Consider the following 19,723-nt stretch of genomic DNA (forward strand, 5'->3'; position numbering starts at 1 on the left):
AATCAAAAGATCACACCTCCTGCTAATAAACTACATTTCTTTGCCGCATCCATTCACCAACCTGATGCCCAGCGGAGATTCTGCCTGTCCTCGCAAGTTACCCCCCTGCAGCAGGTGTGCTACTGTGTAAAATGCCATGTAAATAGTGGAATCAGACAGCGATTCAATCAGCCACTGCTCATCCCATGGCAGACGAGTACCTGCAAGATAAAAAGAAGAAAATTAATTCCTGAGGAACTTAAAAGAGATACTTCATCTGGAGAATCCATATCTTCAAGGTCTATAGCATTTACAAAGCTACTTATTTAAGAAGGTCTTAAATTTGCTTAAATAATTAACAAAATGAACTAGTAAATATAAAGCAAAATGGGGGCACTGGGGTGGCTCAGTCAGTTGAGTGTCCGGCTCTTGATCTCGGCTCGGGTCGTGATCTCACAGGTCGTGAGATAGAACCTCGCATCCGGCTCCATGCTGACCGTGCAGAGCCTGCTTGGGATTCTCTCCCTCCCTCCCTCTCTGCCCCCCTCCTCCCTGCTTGAAAATAAATAAACATTTTTTAAAAAGGCAAAATGGTTGAAGCACTACAAAGTTTCTATTAAAAAAAATCCATAAAGCCATGTGGATTTGAGAGGTCATACTCTACCAGCAGGTAGATAGATGGTAGGGCACCACATCCCAGTTTCCCTCACCCTCAAACCAAAACCTCTCAATTCAGAAAAATACTAGGAGAGACAGAGAAAAAGTAAAAGGGCTAATTTGCCAGGTAACTGGCCAAGTCATTCAAACAGAAGAATTTGAAGCATGCTTACCTAAACCATAAGTTCTCGAGCAGGCATGCTCTTGTAGCCAACCTAGGGTAGCTTCAAAATTTCTCCTGGTCTCCTCACAGAATCTGGAGAGAGTAAAAGGTACAGTGTCTCTCTTCATCCTCACTGTCTTCCATGTTTCTGATCTCCTTTCCCTTCCCTCATCACTTTTTTCCCTTCTTACGTTTCCAGGTTCTTCAAGCACTGGGATGTCTGTTGTTTCCAGTTCTCTTCTCCATAATCCAAGTACCTGGTAGTGGACAGATTGATTAAAAAAAAACATAAAATTCAAAAGGATAAGTAAAATGACTGAAGGAAATGTCTTGCTGTACGAGAGACTAACCACTGGTCACACAAGGCCACGACACATTCATCTGAAGACCTGGACATAACTTGTTTTTCTGGTTCCATGTAAATAAAGGCATCTCCCTACATGAAAGCAAATAAAAATATATCAGATATTATGTCAAGTCAATCTCTATTCCTCAGGGACAATAAAAAAACAACTTTAAAAAAAAATGTTACACCACCAATAAAAAATGTTACACCACCCCACATCTTCAGTATGTCTTCCCGGTATAAGTTATCTGCCATTCTCTTTTTTTTTTTAATTTTTTTTTAATCTTTATTTTTGAGAGAGAGACAGAGTGCAAGCAGGGGAGGAACAGAGGGAGGGGGAGACACAGAATCCAAAGCAGGCTCCAGGCTCCAAGCTGTCAGCACAGAGACCGACGCGGGGCTCGAACTCAAAAACCGTGAGATCATGACCCGTGAGATCATGACCTGAGCTGAAGTCAGCCACTTAACCAACTGAGCCACCCAGGCACCCCTGCCATTCTTTCTATACTCATTTGCTTTTGAAAAGGTGTGTATCTCTGTCAAATGGATCATCTTTCCTAGGTATCAATTATTCCTTGTCAGTGGAACATGAATGATGTTCAATACTTTCTAATTCTATGGTTTGAAGGTTAGATTGCCTATGGAAGCTACCCTTATTATTTTTGTTTTAAGTTTATTTATTTATTTATTTATTTATTTATTTATTTATTTAGAGAGAGAGAGAGAGAGAGAGTGAGTGCAAGGAGGGGATGGGCAGTGAGAAAGGGAGAGAGAGAATACCAAGCAGGCTCCGAACTATAAGCATGGAGCCCGACTCGGGACTTGAACTCTTAAACCAAGAGATCATGACCTGCACTGAAATCAAGAGTCTAAAGCTTAACTGACTGAGCTACCCAGGCGTCCCTATCCTTGTTATAGTAAGAATATAAAGAGGGGGAGATGTGAGCATTGTCAGCGCAGACCCTGCTTGGGATTCTCTCTCTCCTCTCTCTGCCTCTCTCCCCGCTCATGCTCGATCTCTCTCTCTAAAAAATAAAAAAAAAAGAATATAAAGAAAATAATGAAATTAAACACATAGAACCACTGCTTTTAAAAAACTAGATGCACAAAAAGTAAACATGAAAAACATTGTTGCTAAAGATTTATAGTGTCATGAAAAACGTCCACTAGAAAACTAACCATGAATGTAACTGTTTACCAAATATAAATACCTCTTAATGTATTATGATCCCACACTTGTCAGGCTATTTTTTAAGATAAAATCCAACATAATTATTCATAAAATTATTCATTGTTCTTTGTTTTTAATGCAATTCTTCATACTGAACTTAAATAGCTAGGACTTTGGTATAAAGAAGGGAAATTAAAAACAGACATTGAACTCTGCTGAAGAGGACTAACTGAGGTTTCTAAAGAAGAGGTCAGAACCCCAGATACCCTAATCCCATACTATGCAGACAGGCAAATGCCCCTCCCTATGCCAGCAGAACAATGAAGGTTTATGTTCTGGAGAGGATACAAGAGTCACTCAACCAAAGACAGAGTTAAGGATATGGGTATCACAGTGGGAAGAGACAGATTCAGTGGAAAGTCAGCACAATGGCTTTTGGTATTCCGCCCAGCAATTTTTTCAGCTCCCAGTTAGCTTAGACTTCTCAAGCTAGAAAGTGGAAGAATCTTCTAGGAGGAAGCTAATAAATCCAAGAAGCTCTAACTAATTGACATCAGGGCTAATATAAAGGCTTCCCCAAGACCCAAAAAGCCCTTCTAGATCTCCCCCAATGAAGCCCTACTCACATCCAAAAAGGTTCCAATCATCTTTCTGTACCTACTCTTAAATATCAACAATCTTCCACAGAGAAATAAAAGATTAAGATTTCACATTCATGAAACATAGCATCCTATAAAAAAGGCCCTGCATTGATGGAAAAAAGTCTCTTTAACAAATGGTGCTGGGAGAACTGGACAGCAACATGCAGAAGATTGAAACTAGACCACTTTCTCACACCATTCACAAAAATAAACTCAAAATGGATAAAGGACCTGAATGTGAGACAGGAAACCATCAAAACCCTAGAGGAGAAAGCAGGAAAAGACCTCTCTGACCTCAGCCATAGCAATTTCTTACTCGACACATCCCCAAAGGCAAGGGAATTAAAAGCAAAAATGAACTACTGGGACCTTATGAGATCAAAAGCTTCTGCAAAGCAAAGGAAACAACCAACAAAACTAAAAGGCAACCAACGGAATGGGAAAAGATATTTGCAAATGACATATCGGACAAAGGGCTAGTATCCAAAATCTATAAAGAGCTCACCAAACTCCACACCCGAAAAACAAATAACCCAGTGAAGAAATGGGCAGAAAACATGAATAGACACTTCTCTAAAGAAGACATCTGGATGGCCAACAGGCACATGAAAAGATGCTCAACGTCGCTCCTCATCAGGGAAATGCAAATCAAAACCACACTCAGATATCACCTCACGCCAGTCAGAGTGGCCAAAATGAACAAATCAGGAGACTCTAGATGCTGGAGAGGATGTGGAGAAACGGGAACCCTCTTGCACTGTTGGTGGGAATACAAATTGGTGCAGCCACTGTGGAAAACAGTGTGGAGGTTCCTCAAAAAATTAAAAATAGACCTACCCTATGACCCAGCAATAGCACTACTAGGTATTTACCCAAGGGATACAGGAGTACTGATGCCTAGGGGCACTTGTACCCCAATGTTTATAGCAGCATTCTCAACAATAGCCAAATTATGGAAAGAGCCTAAATGTCCATCAACCGATGAATGGATAAAGAAATTGTGGTTTATATATACAATGGAGTACTACGTGGCAATGAGAAAGAATGAAATATGGCCCTTTGTAGCAACGTGGATGGAAGTGGAGAGTGTTATGCTAAGTGAAATAAGCCTTACAGAGAAAGACAGATGCCATATGTTTTCACTCTTACGTGGATCCTAAGAAACTTAACAGAATCCCAAGGGGGAGGGGAAGGGAAAAAAAAAAAAAAGAGGTTAGAGTGGGAGAGAGCCAAAGCATAGGAGACTCTTAAAAACTAAGAACAAACTGAGGGTTGATGGGGGGTGGGAGGGAGGGGAGGGTGGGTGATGGGTATTGAGGAGGGCACCTTTTGGGATGAGCACTGAGTGTTGTATGGAAACCAATTTGACAATAAACTTCATATACTGAAAAAAAAAAAAAAAAAAGGCCCTGCATTGGTAACGATGAAGCTGGATAATAAGTATACAGGAATTCAACACACTACTCTCCACTTTTTTAATTTGAAATTTTCCATACCAAACATAATTTTTTTACACATACACACAAATAGCAGATATAAAAAACGCACAATAAACAAACAAAATCTCAGGAAGAAAAACTTGAGGGACTCTCCCAGAAAGAAAAAGACTTCCAGAGTCTAAGAGAACCCATAATTGAGTAAGAATTCAGGAAGCAAAAAATAAGGAAAGGAAGAGATGAAACAATCAAAGAAAAAGTCAAGAAGTTTTCCCAAAATTAAAGCACCTAAGTCTTCAGGCTGAAGGAGCCCACTAAGCACTCAGAAAAATGAATGAAAATTGACCTACACCACAGTAAATCACGAAATTCCATAACATCAGGAAGAAAGACAAGATTCTATACAAAGAGAAGGAGAGGGGGAAAAACAGGACATTTATAAAAAAATGAGTTATTACCAAAATGGTTTCAGACTTCACAACAGCATTCTGAACCAGAGCACCATGGGTAATGTCCATGAAATTCTAAGGCAAACTACTTTCAATCTAGAATTCTGTCCCCAGGCAACCAAGTATGAAGATAGACAAGATATTTCACACATGGAAGCTTACAAAAATTTACCTTCCAGGTACCCTTTTTCAGGAAAGCTACTAGAGTAAGAGTTTAACCCAAATGAGAGAGGGAATAATTAAGCAGCGGCCACGGGATAAAGGAAACATGAGATCCAACTCAAGAGAAGCAAAGAAAATTCTTAGTAATGGAAGAAGATCCCAGATGATATTTGTGCACTAGGACAGTAAGTAACCAGTCCAGACTAAAACAGGCCAGAAGGCGGGGGAAGAGCTTTCTCCAAGAAGGAACCAACAGCATACTGACGTGTTAAAGTAGTGAAAGAAGAAATAAAGAGTTGGGACAGAGTTTGGGAATACAGCATTATATTTAAAGTAAGGAATTTTAAAAAGGAATTAAAAAACAAGAAGGACAATTATTAACACCAGGGAAAAACAAAAGCTGAGGAAGAAAAGTTCTCATTGTACATCAGTGGTGTCTCAAAAATGTATACAATGGGGGCACCTGGTGGCTCACTTGGCTTTGGTTCAGGACGTGATCTCATGGTTTGTGAGCTTGAGCCCCATATTGGACTCTGTACTGACAGTGCAGAGCCTGCCTGGGATTCTCTCTCTCTGCCCCTCTCCCACTTGCGCTAGCTCTCTCTCTCTCTCTCTCAAAAATAAATTAAAAGACTTTAAAAAAAGAGATTAGCAAATTGAACATGGAAATCCCACATTAACATATGAAAAGAAATATTTTTTTTAATGTACGCAATTACTGCTCTCATATAAGTTATAATGTACCTATACTAAAAAGATGGGAGGTAGAGAAGGGCACACAAATGTGGTGAGGTCAGAAAGAAAGACACAAGGTAGAAGAAAGAGTTAAATCTTGATTTTCCAAGGTAGAAAGTCAATGGCTAATGTCTAAAACTAAAAATCAAAATGTAAAAATTACTCTATGAGCATTTACATTAGAGATCTGAGAGATGGAGGTTAATATTAAAAGAAATAACCAAAACAGCTGAAAGTAATCCTGTCCAAGGAAGAGAAATTGAAGAGAATGTGGGAAGGATGGAGAGGAAACTGCTGGTTTTTTATTTTAGTAAGCTTTACAGACCACAGTCTCTCTGTATTAAAGCCATATATAACTGTCAGAAATCAAAATTTAGTTTAGGGGCACTCTTGATCTCAGATCAGGTCTTGATCTCAAGGCTGTGACTTTAAACCCCGCTTTGGGCTCTGGGCTACGCATGAAGCCTACTTTAAAAAAAAAAAAAAAAAAAAAAAAAAAAAAAAAAAAAAGGGATGCCTGGGTAGCTCATTCCGTTAGGTGTCCGACTTCGGCTCACGTCATGATCTCACGGTTTGTGGGTCTGAGTCCCGCATCGGGCTCTGTGCTGAACGCTTGCTCAGAGCCTGGGGCCTGCTTCAGACTCTGTGTCTCCTTCTCTCTCTGCCCCTCCTCAGCTCACATTCTGTCTCACTCTGTCTCTCAAATATAAATAAATGTAAATAAATAAATAAATAAATAAATAAATAAATAAATAAATAAATAAATAAATAAATAAATAAATTTTAAAAAAGGGTTTTCTCCTAAAACAGCCTTCAGAGGATGGCCTATCACATACAGTGTCAATCATCTTTTTCTGAATAGTCTTCTTTACATCTTGGACCTTCTGTCCTTTAAATCCATCCACCAACATTACCTAAAAGGATGAGAAGTGGGGGGACAAAACACAGACAAAACAATTAAAATTTGCCTTGCGTTCCCTCCAAATTTTTCCCTAACTAAATTTACTTCCATCCACAACTAAGATATTTTTAGTGTGAAATCTATCACATTTGTAATCTTAAGTTTTTATTTTGCCAGAGCTTGGGTGATTAATATATACAACACACTTGGTTTTTCTTTTGCCATGACTAGAATAGCTATCACGAACAAGATGAGGAAGGATCCCTCATTACCTTCCCACTTCTCAGATTTCCATGGGGAGAAAATTTCAATAGGCTCACTCAGTTCATTCCTGAAGTCTTTGGGAAAATGAACAGAGCTCACACAGCTCAGCCCCAGTTAGACTTCTGTTTCCAATTCTGCCTGTTGCCAGCAAGCATTTTCCTTAGCTTGGCCATGTGATAAACCTGGCCCTTATAGGAAGGCTGGTTTTTCAACTCTGCCTTTAACGTAGTGAGGAAATTTAATCCTAGGGCTAGGTATTAGCTTGCCCATTGTTGTCCCAGATCCACACAGTCCCCTTCCAGCTCATATTTTGACCTCCAGCTATGTGACTCCTGTTTCTCTCTGAAATAGTTTCTATCTTAAATGGAAAAGAAAGATGTTTTCTGACCTTCCAATCCTCTAACATGCTGAAGTGCTTTATATCAATTTAATTGACCACTATAAAATTATACTTATAGATCATGTTAGTAAAGTGGTTAAGAGCACAAACCCTGGAGCCAAGCTCCCCAGGTAGACCAGTTCTGCCACTGGCTACCTATCTGCTGATCTTGGGTAAATTACTTAATGTCTTAGTGCCTCAATTTCCTCATCTGTAAAACAGGAATGATAGTGCCTACTTCACGAGGTTATTTTGAGATTTAAATAAGTTAACATTTAAGTGCTATCTATATAAGTGGTAGCTTTTGTTACCACCCAAAATGTGTAAGTCACTTAAAAAAAAGACACATAACCAACTGTTGGTTATCCAGAACAATGAAAGTGAAGGTAAAAATAAAGAATTCCCATTTATAGCCTTAAAAATCTTCATTTTAACCTCAAGTCACTAGCAACTTGGCTTGATTTTTACTTTCTCTAGCCTAGTCCTCTTTCCATGGAAATGTGTAAGCCACATTAACACATGCACAATTAAGGAGAAAAGAGAGGTTCCAAACATGTCTGTTGCACTCCCCTGGCATTTAGTGGACATTAACAACTAAATGAGAAAAACTGCTTATTTAAAATACGAACTCCTCAATTAAAAGAACAAAAGGGACCAGGTATTGTCCATGCAATAAACCTATGAAATTGACTCCATAATAACATGAACTAACTTTAAATAATCTTCTCAAGAAACTCATTTCTTAGACATTCCTAAAAGACACAAATATATAATTTCTATAAGTGCCATTGAACAAAAAATAAATTAAATAAATTCGGAAACAGAAGAACACAATCTCATATTATCTCTCAAATCAGTATGTAGGTGAAACTATATTGAATCTTTCTATTTTCTTCTAAATCATTGAAAAATATACAGAGCAAAACTAAAAAATTATAACTTACACCATCATAAAACCCTTTTAGATATAACTTCTCCTTAGCTTCTGCAAGTTTTTCTCGGTCATTCTGGCTTTGAACTTTCAACTCATCACAAATGGTTACAGCGGAAAGATTTCCAAGACCTGGGATTTCAATGATTGGCACCTGTAAAGAACAGCAATTTCAGGACCTTATTCACACTGAATGATCATAAAAACGGCCCTCTGGTGCATAATTCATTTGCCTCTACTGTCCAATGAAGTCATTTCAGATTTTATATATCATTACAAGAGCACCACACATTAGGTAATCACTGTGACTAACATCCAGATGTGAATTTGTCTTCTTACTCTCCTCCACAGGAACTACCCAAATTCTCTGCACCAACCCCTAAATTGTCCCTCCCTCACTATATAACACACCTTCTCCAGCTCACAACCCTGTACTGGCATATAATTCTAAAACTAGCAAAACGATATAAAAAACTAAATCTAAGGATGGTCTTACTTCTGGCTTATAAAAAGTCTTCTAGATTCTTCATGAAAGTTATTTGCTAGTAACTAAATTTTTTTTTTCTTCACCAGGCACTAATATGAAAACATAAACATTCATGGCTAACATGGCAAAATTTTGTCTTTAGAAGCTTGGAAATTGGCCCTACTGGCAAAATAAGCTACTATAAAACTGGTGATGCTAAAAACATTGTTTGTTTCAGAACTGCAGGTGCCAGGTGCTAAGAAAATACTTACTCTTGGTTTTTCTCTCACTCTTAAGTGCCACAACAGATAGCAAATTAAAGTAAATAAACTCTAAGCAAACTCCCTCTTATTTTTATATCCACTAATTATTTAATTTTGTTACAAGGAAAATGCTAGCTCTTTTTTTCAATGACAAAGAGATGGGTATGAATATTCTGAGTCCTCAGTGTACTCACCGGCTCAAATGGCAAGACCATGTCATCTCTAATTCCATACTTTGCTCGTAAGGCCTACAAAAAATTTTGCAAATTAACACTAATGATCAACACTTTATTGGCATAATCATTGAGAGAACAAACTCCAAAACTTTTTAAAAAATATTTGTTCTCCTAAACAAACAGAATTTAAAATATAAACTATTTGTTCTCCCTTTCGTATGGAAATTTTAATTTTACCAAATATCTCAAGAAGAGATCTATGTCACTAAAAAAACTCAACAGTTTAAATTACAGTGAATTACTGAAATGATGAAATAGTAAGCCAAATGGGGTGCTTGGGTGGCTCAGTCAGTTAAGCGTCCAACTTCGGCTCAGGTCATGATCTCATGGTCTGTGAGCTCGAGCCCCGTGTAGGGCTCTGTGCTGCCTGACAGAACAGACTGACAATCTGTGCTTCAGATTCTGTGTGTCCCTGTCTCTCTGCCCTTCCCCCACTCATGCTCTGTCTCTCTCTCAAAAAAAAAAAAAAACATTTTAAAAAATTAAAAAGAAACAGCAAGCCAAAAGCAAAAATTCACACACACACACACACACACACACACACACACACACACACACCACTGAAAATGAGGTTCATATTCTAGGTTGCAATGAAAATGTGAATATGAATATTACAACTTTTTCTAAAGTTTTATGGAATCCAGCAAAACATTAAAAAAGAAAAATTACATGATCCTATTAAGAGATGCAAGAAAAGCATTTGAAAAAAATCCAACACCCATTCCTGATAAAGAATCCTAGTAAACTGGAATAGATGCAGACCTTCTAAAACTTGATAGACTATCTACAAAAAACCCATAGCTAATATCACACTTAAGGATGAGAAATTCAAAGTTTTCCCACTAAGATCAGGTATGAAGCAAGGATGTTCCTCTCATCACTTCTTTTCAATATCGTTCTGAATGCCCTTGCTAATGCAATAAGGGAAGAAAATAAAATAAAAGGTATTACAGATTGGGAAGGAAGGCATAAAACTGTCTTTGTTCATAGATGTAATGATCATCTGCGTAGGAAAATCCAAAAGAATGAAGGGAAAAAAACTCCTGGAACTAATAGGCAATTGTAACAAAGTTGCAGGATACAAGGTTAATATACAAAAGTTCATCACATTCCAGGGGTACCTCAGATGACTGAGTCAATTAAAACCAACTCTCGATTTGAGCTCAGTTCATGGTCTCCAAGTCTGTGAGCCTGAGCCCCACATCAAGCTCTGCACTGACAGCACAGAGCCTGCTTAGGATTCTCTCTCGGTCCTTTGCTCTCTCTGCCCCTCCCCCACTCACATTCTCTCTCTCTCTCTCTCTCTCTCTCTCTCTCTCTCTCTCTCTCTCTCTCCCTTGCTCAAAATAAGTAAATAAACTTTAAAAAAAAAGTTAATTGCACTCCAATATACTAAAAATGAACAAGTGGAATTCAAAACTAAAAACACAGTACCACTGATATTAGTGTCCCCTCCAAAATCAAATACTTAGGTACAAAAGTAACAAAACATACATAAGATCTACGTGAGAAAAACTACAAACTCTATGAAGAGAATCAAAGAACTAAATAAATGGAGAAATACTTCATGTTCATGGACTGAAAGATTCAGTATTGCCAAGATGTCAATTCTTACCAATTCCAATTTAACCTACAGATTCAGCACAATCTCAATGAAAATCCCAACAAGTTATTTTATGAATACCAACAAATTGATCGCAAAGCTTTATACAGAAGCAAGAGACCCAGAATAGTGAACTCAATACTAAAAAAAAAAAATTGGAGAACGGACACTATCTGACTTCAAGACTTATTATAAAGTTACAGTAATCAAGACAGTGTAGTGCTGGAAAGAAGAGACAAATAGTTCAGTGCACCAAAACAGTGAGTCCATAAAGAGAGTCAACTGATCTCTGACAAAGGAGCAAAGGCAATACAATAATTCAAAGACAGTCTTTTCAACAAATGTTACTGGAATAACTAGACACCCAGGTGCAAAAAAAAAAAAAAAAAAAAAAAATGAATCTAGACATAGAGCTTACACTGTCATAAAAAGTAACTCAAAATGGATCACAGACCTAGATGTAAAACATAAAATTATAAAATTCCTAGAAGCTAACATAGGTGAAAACTTAAATGACCATGGGTATCGTGGTGCCTTTTTAGATACAACATCAAAGACCTAATCCGTGAAAGAAATAACAATCAAACTTCATTAAAGTTAAAAGCTGCTCTGCAACAGACAGTACCAAGAATTAAAAGACATTGGGCACCGAGGTGGCTCAGTCAGTTAAGCATCCGACTCTTGGTTTCAGCTCAGGTCATGATCTCATGGTTTGTGAGATCGAGCCCACATGGGGCTCTGCACTGACAGCATGGTCACAGGGGAGAGAGATGAACAAAAAGAGCACACAGGACTTTTAGAGCAGGGAAAATACTCTATATGATATAATAATGATGAATCTATGTCATTATACAGTTGTCCAAACCCAAATATACACCACCAAGAGTGAACCCTAAGGTAAACTATAGACTTTGGGGAATTATAATGCATCAATGTAGGTTGATCCATGGTAAGAAATGCACCACTCTGGTGGGGGATGTTGATAATGGGGAAGGCTGTGCATGTGTGGGAACAAGGGGAATCTCTCTACCTTCTTCTCCAATTTATTGTAAACCTAAACTCTAGAAGTCTTAAAAATTCTGTGAAATATTATGTTTCAATTATATACACATATAGAAACAAGGAGATAACAGTTCCAAGATATGATAGCTTTTTCATTTCATAGTTGGTTCAATGGTACATAATGAGATGATAAAGAATAACAACATGAGGGGCGCCTGGGTGGCGCAGTCGGTTAAGCGTCCGACTTCAGCCAGGTCACGATCTTGCGGTCCGTGAGTTCGAGCCCCGCGTCGGGCTCTGGGCTGATGGCTCAGAGCCTGGAGCCTGCTTCCAGTTCTGTGTCTCCCTCTCTCTCTGCCCCTCCCCCGTTCATGCTCTGTCTCTCTCTGTCTCAAAAATAAAAATAAAAAAAAAAACGTAAAAAAAAAAGAATAACAACATGAAACTCAGATACTCACTTGCTTTTTCTTCAAATCTCTGAGGGCAGCAAAATCATCAGGGGAGTCAGAAGGAACACTTGTGACCACACCAGTGCCTTATACAAGAAAGTATGGAATTGATTAATACAACAGAATGCAATCACCAAAGTATTTCTAGAAAGAAAGAAAGAAAGAAAGAAAGAAAGAAAGAAAGAAAGAAAGAAAGAAAGAAAGAAACTTTACCTTTATCCTCCTTAATGGTGAGCATTGGAAGAACATAGATCACCTTATAAGATGTTAAAGGTGCAAAAAGCGACACACCAAGCATTTCCTGTGCAACAAAAAGATCAGCATAAAAGGTGAAAAAACTTATTTTACTCACTCAAATTTAAAAGTGTTAATATTTTTAAGCCCTGAGAAGCTAACATTCAAAAATACATGAAGTAAAACAAACTCATTCTTTTATACACACTAGACTAAAAATAGTTGTAAATAATTATAATTCCCAAACGTGATGTCATAAGGTGGTGAGGAAATTAACACACTAATACATTGCTGGTGGCATTGTACTCCTTGAGGGAAACGATATAGGAATCATAGCGAGACACAAAAACATTCACACAACTTAGATCCAGCCAGTCCTAGGAATTTACCTCAAAAGAAAAAAACATTTTTTCTTTGAGATGTCTACCCAATGCTGTGTTAACTACAACAGCAAAACCTGGAAACAGCTAAAATTTAAATGATAGGAAAAGCATTTAACAAAATATGAGATATAAACAAAATAAAATACTGTATATCCATTTAAAACAATGATTAGCAGGGCACCTGAGTGGCTAAGTTGGTTGAGCATCCGACTCTTGACTTCGGCTCAGGTCATGATCTCACAGTGAGTTCAAGCCCCACATAGGGCTCTGCGCTGAAAGCACAGAGCCTGCTTGGGATTCTGTCTCCCTCTCTCTCTGCCCCTCGCCAACTTGCTCTCTAGCTCTCTCTCCAAATAAAAATAAATAAATAAACTTAAAAAAAAACAACAACAATGATTAGGAAGACAAACTGTATGAAAAACATACATCTAGTTTCTCTTAAAAAAAATCCAAACATTCAACAATACTGAACCCATACTCTCAAAACTAAGCTAAAGACTGCACTTCTCTGGCACAAAAACAGACACATAGACCAATGGAATAGAATAGAAACCCCAGAACTAGACCCACAAACGTATGGCCAACTCATCTTTGACAAAGCAGGAAAGAACATCCAATGGAAAAAAGACAGCCTCTTTAACAAATGGTGCTGGGAGAACTGGACAGCAACATGCAGAAGGTTGAAACTAGACCACTTTCTCACACCATTCACAAAAATAAACTCAAAATGGATCAAGGACCTAAATGTGAGACAGGAAACCATCAAAACCTTAGAGGAGAAAGCAGGAAAAGATCTCTCTGACCTCAGCCGTAGCAATCTCTTACTTGACACATCCCCAAAGGCAAGGGAATTAAAAGCAAAAGTGAATTACTGGGACCTTATGAAGATAAAAAGCTTCTGCACAGCAAAGGAAACAACCAACAAAACTAAAAGGCAACCAACGGAATGGGAAAAGATATTCGCAAATGACATATCGGACAAAGGGCTAGTATCCAAAATCTATAAAGAGCTCACCAAACTCCATACCCGAAAAACAAATAACCCAGTGAAGAAATGGGCAGAAAACATGAATAGACACTTCTCTAAAGAAGACATCCGGATGGCCAACAGGCACATGAAAAGATGTTCAGCGTTGCTCTTTATCAGGGAAATACAAATCAAAACCACACTCAGGTATCACCTCACGCCAGTCAGAGTGGCCAAAATGAACAAATCAGGAGACTCTAGATGCTGGAGAGGATGTGGAGAAACGGGAACCCTCTTGCACTGTTGGTGGGAATGCAAATTGGTGCAGCCGCTCTGGAAAGCAGTGTGGAGGTTCCTCAGAAAATTAAAAATAGACCTACCCTATGACCCAGCAATAGCACTGCTAGGAATTTATCCAAGGGATACAGGAGTACTGATGCATAGGGCCACTTGTACCCCGATGTTCATAGCAGCACTCTCAACAATAGCCAAATTATGGAAAGAGCCTAAATGTCCATCAACAGATGAATGGATAAAGAAATTGTGGTTTATATACACAATGAAATATTACGTGGCAATGAGAAAAAATGAAATATGGCCTTTTGTAGCAACGTGGATGGAACTGGAGAGTGTGATGCTAAGTGAAATAAGCCATACAGAGAAAGACAGATACCATATGGTTTCACTCTTATGTGGACCCTGAGAAACTTAACAGGAACCCATGGGGGAGGGGAAGGAAAAAAAAAAAAACAGGTTAGAGTGGGAGAGAGCCAAAGCATAAGAGACTCTTAAAAACTGAGAACAAACTGAGGGTTGATGTGGGGTGGGAGGGAGGAGAGGGTGGGTGATGGGTATTGAGGAGGGCACCTTTTGGGATGAGCACTGGGTGTTGTATGGAAACCAATTTGTCAATAAATTTCATATAAAAATAAATAAATAAATAAAAAATAAAAAAAAAATAAAAGCTTAATCAGATCACAAAAAAAAAAAAAAAAAAAAAAGACTGCACTTCTCAATTCCACACAGTTCCCACCGGCCCGCTTTATTCAAAGAGAAACTGCTTTTATGGAACTTACAGTCACATGGGTGAAGGCTAAATATGGTAACAGTCTTAAGGGCTAAAAGCTGTTTTTTATTTTAAAATTTTTTTTTCCACTTTTTTTTTTTTTATTTATTTTTGGGACAGAGAGAGACAGAGCATGAACGGGGGAGGGGCAGAGAGAGAGGGAGACACAGAATCCCAAGCAGGCTCCAGGCTCCGAGCCATCAGCCCAGAGCCTGAGGCGGGGCTCGAACTCACGGACCGCGAGATCGTGACCTGGCTGAAGTCGGACGCTTAACCGACTGCGCCACCCAGGCGCCCCAAAAGCTGTTTTTTAATTTATACCACCCATTTTCCTCACTCCAAAATATGTTCAAATTTACAGGAAAAGAAATTGCACTAGTAACAGGAAAAATCTGTGTTATTAACACTATTCCTAAAAACTTCTCAGACACAACTCCAACAGCTGATGAGAAGTGGCAGCACTGCTTGTAACAGAAAACAACAGGAATCTATTCAAATGTGCATTATAGAAAATGGTTAAATACGCTGTGGTACAGCCACACAATGGACTACTTATGTGGCTGCAAAACATAAGATGTAAGGAAGCTAGGCACCCACAAGGCAAATACCAAGACATAGCTAAGGAAAAGAAAAAAGAAGAAAGCAAGATGCAGAAAAATGTGATAAAGTATACTGCCATTTGTGTTTTTTGTTTTTTGGGTTTTTTTGTAGTAATCTCTACCCCTCAGTGCAGAATTCAAACTCAGGACCCTGACATTAAGAGTCACACACTCTTCTAAGCCAGCCAGACGCCCCAAAATATATTGCTATCTGTATATTAAAAAGAGGAAGAGGGGCACCTGGGTAGCTCAGACAACTAAGTGTCTGACTTTGGCTCAGGTCATGATCTCATGGTTCGCGTTGGGCTCTATGCTGACAGCTCAGAGCCCGAAGCCTGCTTCAGATTCTGTGTGTCCCTCTCTCTCTACCCCTCCCCTGCTCACACTCTGTCTCGCCTCAAAAATATTTTTTTAAAAATCAAAAATAAACATAAAAAAATTTGAAAATGTGATTTATCAAGATACCTAAGATTAGCATTTATGAAAGGGTTTAATAAAATATACTCTGAAATTTTGGTAAATAAAGTGTAAGAATAAAAGCTATATAATCGTCCAGATTTAGTTACCATCAACCAAGATTCTTCAGAAAAACAAACAGCTGCAATTCTATACCAGAAACACAGGTAATCATATTCCACTGCAACCATTAAATCTCTCGGGGAGAACTGTCTATATTTTTCAAGCAGATACTTACTGAACTGAAACAAGAGTCAAAAATGCTATAGTGATACAGTCATACAAGGAATACTCCACAGCAATAAAAAAAGAACAAGTCTACTACACACAACATGCATGAATTTCACAGACTTAATGTTGAGCAAAAGAAGCCAGACACAAGAGTACAGATTATATAATTCAATTACGTAAAGTTCAAGAACAGCGACTAATCTTTGGTGACTAAAGGCAGAGTGGTGGTTACCTTTGTGGAAGAGGGGTGGGTACTGACTGCAAGATGGACGTGGGAGCACTTTCTGGACTATTGGAACTGGTCTGTATCTTGATTAGGGTGGAGTGTACACATGTAATAAAACTGCACCAAAATACTGAACTTACGATTTACACATTGCATGTATTCCTCAATTAAAATGATTTTTCCAATGCTCTTTTCTCAAGTGTCATGGATAAAATGTTCCTCTAAATTTAAGCACTAAAATTAAAAATCTGCTACCCAACTCACCTCTCCCATTAATTCCTTAACAACAGGCACCACTCCATTGTGTTTGGTAAAGCCCTGGTATGACATATTCCTGGCGGCTCTCTGGGTGCAGATGAATATATCACCATTCGCTGTCTCAAACCCAATGTACTTCATATCAGGGCGAACCCAACAGTTGGTCTGTCCAAACATGGTCTCAGGTCTGAGAGTGGCAGCTACCAAGAAGATATTTTTCCCTTTCAGGCCACTAAGAAGAAAAAAATATATGTTTCCGCAAAAAAGCACTGTGGATTCTACTGCATCTATCTGTTACTTCAAAAAGATAATGCAATAACTCTGCAGTGAACCTACCTTAATTTGGATGGGTACGGCTCAAGCACTTTCAACTTGATTAAAGTATATTCCTGAGGTCCCACACCCTAAACAAATAAACAAAACCAAACCTTAAGAAGAAAAAAGACTTGAATTAAACCCACACATAGAAGTGAGAGATCGGATTCAAATTTCTTAGATGGATTCTTGCATTGTTAGAATAATTCTTTCTTACAAGGATGAGTCAGCCAGTAGGGAGCTGACTATATTCCCATAAGTCTAAGGTGTAAGAAGTGACTTGAAAGACTACCTTCCCACTCCACACCAAATCAGAGCTGGTAAAGGAGGCCCAGACTCTACTAAGTAAGGACAGTTTGCTAAGAATTCACTTGAGAGTGAAGAATGAGGGGGGAAAAAGTGACTTAGAGTAATCACCCAAAACGGTGTTTACCAAAATGGGAGTCAGAATATGTAATCAAACAATCCCCCAGAGCAGGCATCATAGAAATATACTGGACCAGGGGCCAGAGCACAAGCATTCAAAACCTAGCTTGGGCTATTACTAATATCTTGATCCAAGGGAGACAAAGTCTCTCTGAGACTTCATTCCTTCAACTGTAATATAACCGTACTATGACTCACACAGGACTTACCCAAAGATCACATAAGCCAAATGAATAGTAAAATGCTTTGAAAAACTATGGCATACTACTAGAATTTAGGATACTGCTGGTGTTGACCATATTAAAAGTTAATACAGTCAGTAAACTGGGTCTTCTGAATTCAAAATTTTGATCAATTCTCATTTCTGTTAGATAAGTTACAGCATAATTGAAAGCACATTTCGAAAAGTAGTCGCTAGACTAGAAATGCATTCAAAGATGGTAACAAAGGAAGATGCACTCATAGGGAATCCTAAGTTCAGATTCTGGCACTGTTGTTGATTTACTGTGCCACAGCTTTAGGCAAATGACCCTGGCTTCACTCAAGTATTACAAAGAATAATGTTACTAAGGAATGTAGAATGAACTGATGTCATGCATGGCTAGAAGTACTTTAGAAATAAGTAAGCACATGATCAAAGCAAGTATAAATGGAATCTGTGTACATCAGTTAGCCACATATCTCATTACCTTGCCCCATCTCTCTTTTTAGAGCAATGTATTCTCCAGGGAGCGCTCCTCAAACATTAGCCTACATGCGAGTCATATTGAAAGCTTATTAAAGACAGATTCCTGGGCTCCACCCTCAGAGCTTCTTATTCAGCAATTTGGGGATAAGGCCCAAGAATGTGCTTTTCTCTCACAAGCAGATGAGATGCAGCTGGTCCTAGGACCACCTTTGGAGTAACAAGGTCTTAGACAAGACACAGAATCTTACAGTAACATTCTGTTTCCCTCTTCACAGCCACCAGAATACACCTCAGCACTGAAATAAAATTATTTTTAGGTTCCTGATCTATTCCATAAACTCTATGGCCATAGTGAGAATTATTATAATAGCTACTCTATGTCACAAATAATTACCTCTCCAGTTTGCCTATCATGATCCATACAAGGCTGTCCATCTTTTGGAGAATAAATGGTATACCTAAAAAATAGTAAGTGACAAATATTATTATAATATACAAGTTTTATCCTAATGTATTTGCCTTTATTGCTAATATCTTACAATATTTCTTCTAACTAAAACTTTTAACTGAACAAATGTCTACATCAATTATTTATGCTTTTATGAGTAGTGGCCAGCCTATTTAATGAAAGCTTTCTGCCTTCATTAAAGGTAATACCCCTGAAAACTATGCACCGGTCTTGGCTTTGTGGTATGAAACAGATTCGAAGTGTCTATTTTTGTGCCGGTAGGTATGAAACAGATTCTAAAATATAAATTCAGTTATGAAGTACACATAGTTTTTAATTAATCCATAGAATCAAGGAAGAATCTTAAACAATTTATAGAAAAAGTAGATAAACTAACACATATATAAAATTCTTTTTCTGCTTGACTGAAAATACTGAAAAGAATCTTTAGGGAGATCGTAACAGCCAATACTCCTATTCTCCCTCTTTTTAGCAGCTCAGAGACATTAAACACTGGTAAAACACTAAAATGCTGGTAAGACAAAAAGGAAAACAAAGAAGACATGAGAACAAAAAGGAAAAAAGTTATAAGAAGAGAAAGGATAATGAAAAAAAGAAGCTATCTATCGGGCACTGAATTACAATGCAGTGAAATTTTTGCTTTATTATACTGAAGGACAACAAACTCACCGCTTCCCAAATTTTATTTTACTTCTTTCTCTTAATGTTAAGTACTGCCACCTGACAAATGAATCATAGTAAGGATTAACATCAGTGGTGATGAAGGAGCGACGCCAGTCGACCTACAGAAAAGAAAATACATGATTTTTGAGAAATGTGTATAGTTTCTATGAATAAAAACTCCCACCAATTATTTACTCTTCTACTCTTTATTTTCCAACTTAAAATTATATCGAACATTGAAAGGAAAACAATATTCAGGTTCCACCTATTAAATATATATTATAATTATATTAACTTGTATTTAACTTGTAAGTTTTTAAGCACACATTCATATAACATATAGAAATTATAATAAGTTAAGAAGGAACATTTAAATAACACCTTTGTGTATTCCTAAATATACAAACTAACCTTTGCCTTCTTCATAGTCTTTGAACAGAATTCCCTTCTACTAATTGCTAACATATTAAAACATTTTCAGTACAACAAATATTAAAGTACTTTGCTGC

At 37.9% G+C, this 19,723-nt stretch overlaps 1 protein-coding gene and 1 long non-coding RNA gene across 2 annotated transcripts in view; one reads left to right on the forward strand and one right to left on the reverse strand.

Annotated features, from left to right (window-relative positions):
* LARS1 (leucyl-tRNA synthetase 1) overlaps positions 1–19,723 on the reverse strand; it is a 78,975-nt gene that overhangs the window by 36,818 nt on the left and 22,434 nt on the right. Inside the window, exons 7-19 of the mRNA XM_045060528.1 lie at positions 19,221–19,333; positions 18,477–18,540; positions 16,990–17,057; positions 16,660–16,885; positions 12,447–12,534; positions 12,243–12,319; positions 9,138–9,191; positions 8,228–8,368; positions 6,576–6,653; positions 1,150–1,235; positions 991–1,056; positions 810–892; positions 62–200 (exon numbers count right to left, since the gene is read on the reverse strand). Of these exons, the coding sequence (XP_044916463.1) occupies positions 62–200; positions 810–892; positions 991–1,056; positions 1,150–1,235; positions 6,576–6,653; positions 8,228–8,368; positions 9,138–9,191; positions 12,243–12,319; positions 12,447–12,534; positions 16,660–16,885; positions 16,990–17,057; positions 18,477–18,540; positions 19,221–19,333 (1,283 nt within the window). The remainder of the gene's footprint in view (positions 1–61; positions 201–809; positions 893–990; positions 1,057–1,149; positions 1,236–6,575; positions 6,654–8,227; positions 8,369–9,137; positions 9,192–12,242; positions 12,320–12,446; positions 12,535–16,659; positions 16,886–16,989; positions 17,058–18,476; positions 18,541–19,220; positions 19,334–19,723) is intronic.
* On the forward strand, positions 4,934–19,404 carry LOC109501256. The gene is made up of 3 exons (XR_002159189.3): positions 4,934–5,189; positions 18,733–18,808; positions 19,024–19,404. It is a non-coding gene; the product is annotated as an uncharacterized LOC109501256 (long non-coding RNA).

Source organism: Felis catus, chromosome A1 (assembly GCF_018350175.1).
Source record: "Felis catus isolate Fca126 chromosome A1, F.catus_Fca126_mat1.0, whole genome shotgun sequence".
Lineage (NCBI taxonomy): Eukaryota > Metazoa > Chordata > Mammalia > Carnivora > Felidae > Felis > Felis catus.